General features: G+C 41.0%; 1 protein-coding gene across 2 annotated transcripts in view; it reads right to left on the bottom strand.

Moving 5' to 3' along the window:
• Positions 1 to 2,500, bottom strand: part of LOC143035170 (gastric triacylglycerol lipase-like) — a 75,562-nt gene that overhangs the window by 45,462 nt on the left and 27,600 nt on the right. For both annotated transcript variants that reach the window (XM_076201827.1, XM_076201828.1), the window contains one exon: positions 25 to 223. In XM_076201827.1, coding sequence (XP_076057942.1) covers positions 25 to 223 — 199 coding nt within the window. The remainder of the gene's footprint in view (positions 1 to 24; positions 224 to 2,500) is intronic.

The following is a 2,500-nucleotide window of genomic DNA, read 5'->3' as shown; positions in this document are numbered from 1 at the left end:
AAAAAAAAAAAAAAAAAAAATCACGCAGGTTCTTCTGCGGTTTCTCCTGAAGAAGCCAGCAGGACGAGGACGACCACAAGCCGTGCTGGAGGAGGACCGGGCGCCGACGGGCCTCCCCGGACCCGGGCGAAGGTGGGATCCGGTGGAGTTCGAGCATGTAGCCATCCTCGGTGACAACGTGGTGGACTTGGACGGAGTAACCAAAGCGTTTGATCAGATCAGGCTGGAACAAAACAATAATTATAGTCTTTTGATGGCCCCACAAAGTTATTGGTTTATTTGGTCGTCAAGAAACTCCCCACTATCAGGAGGCCAGAACGTTGCCCTTTACAGAGGACTTTGTAACGTGGAATTTAATGAACCATACCTTTGGTTCAATCTGCCCGTGGCAGGGTTCGAACCGCCGGATTAATTGTAACCCTCCCCCCACTCTGTACACACGCACACACATACACGCGCGCGCTTGGGGTGAAGATTGTACAACTGAGTGTTGCTGGAGTGGACATTTTACACTTGATTACGTCCCGTGATACATATAACCTAATCTAACCTGACCTAACATTCTTACACTTGATTATGGTACATGATACATAACCTAACCTAATCTGACCTAACATTCTACAATTGATTATAGCTCGTGATACATAACCTAACCTAACGTAGCCCATGTTAGTTACGGTGGAGAATCTATAGATGATCAGTGTGGTGTGTGTGTGTGTGTGGGGGGGGGATTTTACAATTGAGTGTAGTTAAGGTGGAGAGTCGACATTTGATCGAGGGAGGGGGAAGAATTCTACACTTGATCCGAGCAAGAAGTGTTTTACCAACAGAGTGGTTAACGAATACGATAGACTTAGTCACCATATAGTGAGCGATGAAATAACAACTGGTTGTTTTAAGAGAGGATTAGATAAATTCATGGATATGAATACAATACGGTCTATATAACAGGTTTAAGAAGTAGACAAGAACTGGTTTACCTATAGTGGTTAACGGATGGAATAACAACCAGTATTACCAACCAGCGACGTCGACACCAAACTGACTCGTATTTTGAAAACCACCAAATTGGAAGTAGTGTGCCAGACCAGTAGCATAATTAAAGACATCACGAGGACGAGAATAAACATCGGTAGAAGGCCAAGCAATAAAACCAGTCTTAATCGGATTCCGTGCTCGTGATATGAAAAATCTTACACTGGGAGAAACCTCACGCGATCTAAGAACTTGGATACGAGAATACCGATAAAATGTCCGCCATGATGTCACTACCAACGCGTCTGTTGGGCACAAGAACAATAGCAACTACTTCATGGACTGGGAAAATGCAGATTTTCTGGTACGTGAACCCGACAAAATCCGTAGGAAATGTTTGGAAGCAGCCATAATACAAGGAACCAACACAATTGAACAAAACAGGGACATGTCCAATATTTCACCCTACCTAATTCCTTTAATACCCATTGCCAACAAACATTTAAGCTATCCCTAATTGCCGTCCACAATTCCTTTTTTTTTTTTTTGTCTTAAGGTCGTTGTCCAGCCTCAGTAGACAATTGCTCACCCTTCTTATATTCTTCCTTTTGTTCCTCGGTTGTGACCTAATGTCCTTCACCCAGCAAATTGTTCCATTTTATCCTTAACCTTTTCTGTCCCCAGACATTTGGTCCTCCCTCCCTCGTTCCCCCAGCCAGTTCTTCACATTTAATTTCAGTCGTGTGTATTACGACTGTGTACTTGAGAAAGCTGCAACAAGCGAAACGTCGTAATAATAAAGACTTCGTCCTCACATGTGGGTTTATATATATATATATATATATATATATATATATATATATATATATATATATATAGTTGTGTGTGTGTGTGTGTGTGTGTGTGTGTGTGTGTGTGTGTATGTGTGTGTACATACACACACGAGCTCTGAGCTCTCTCTCGGGAGGGAAACAGCTGTCGATCACGAGACCAACACGTGATCCAAAGACCAAGGTGAATCACACACACACACACACACACACACACACACAATATATATATATATATATATATATATATATATAGACATATATATATGTATATATATAGACATATATACAGTATACACACACACACACACACATATATATATATATATATATATATATATATATATATATAAAGGTATATATATATATATATAGTTATGTGTGTGTGTGTGTGTGTGTGTGTGTGTTTGTGTGTAATCAAGATCCATCACTAATTACTGACAGTGAATGTAGTACTAGCCAAGTCCAGCACACACACGCACACACACACACACACACACACACACACACACACACACACACACACACACACACACACACACCAAATACACTTGGCGTTACATAAAATGCCTGTATATCATTCGCAGGCTACCTATTTCAGTGGGATGCAACGCGCCGTAAAACAATCAAAATCACAGGATCTAACTTCGAATATATAAACAATAAATAAAGCCAGTGTTATGCGCTATCAGTAC

The sequence above is a fragment of the Oratosquilla oratoria genome, chromosome 18 (assembly GCF_046742065.1).
Source record: "Oratosquilla oratoria isolate Oo_2021 chromosome 18, ASM4674206v1, whole genome shotgun sequence".
NCBI classification, from domain to species: Eukaryota; Metazoa; Arthropoda; class Malacostraca; order Stomatopoda; family Squillidae; genus Oratosquilla; species Oratosquilla oratoria.
Note: the sequence above shows the minus strand (reverse complement) of the source record. Positions and strands in the feature narration are given on the sequence as shown.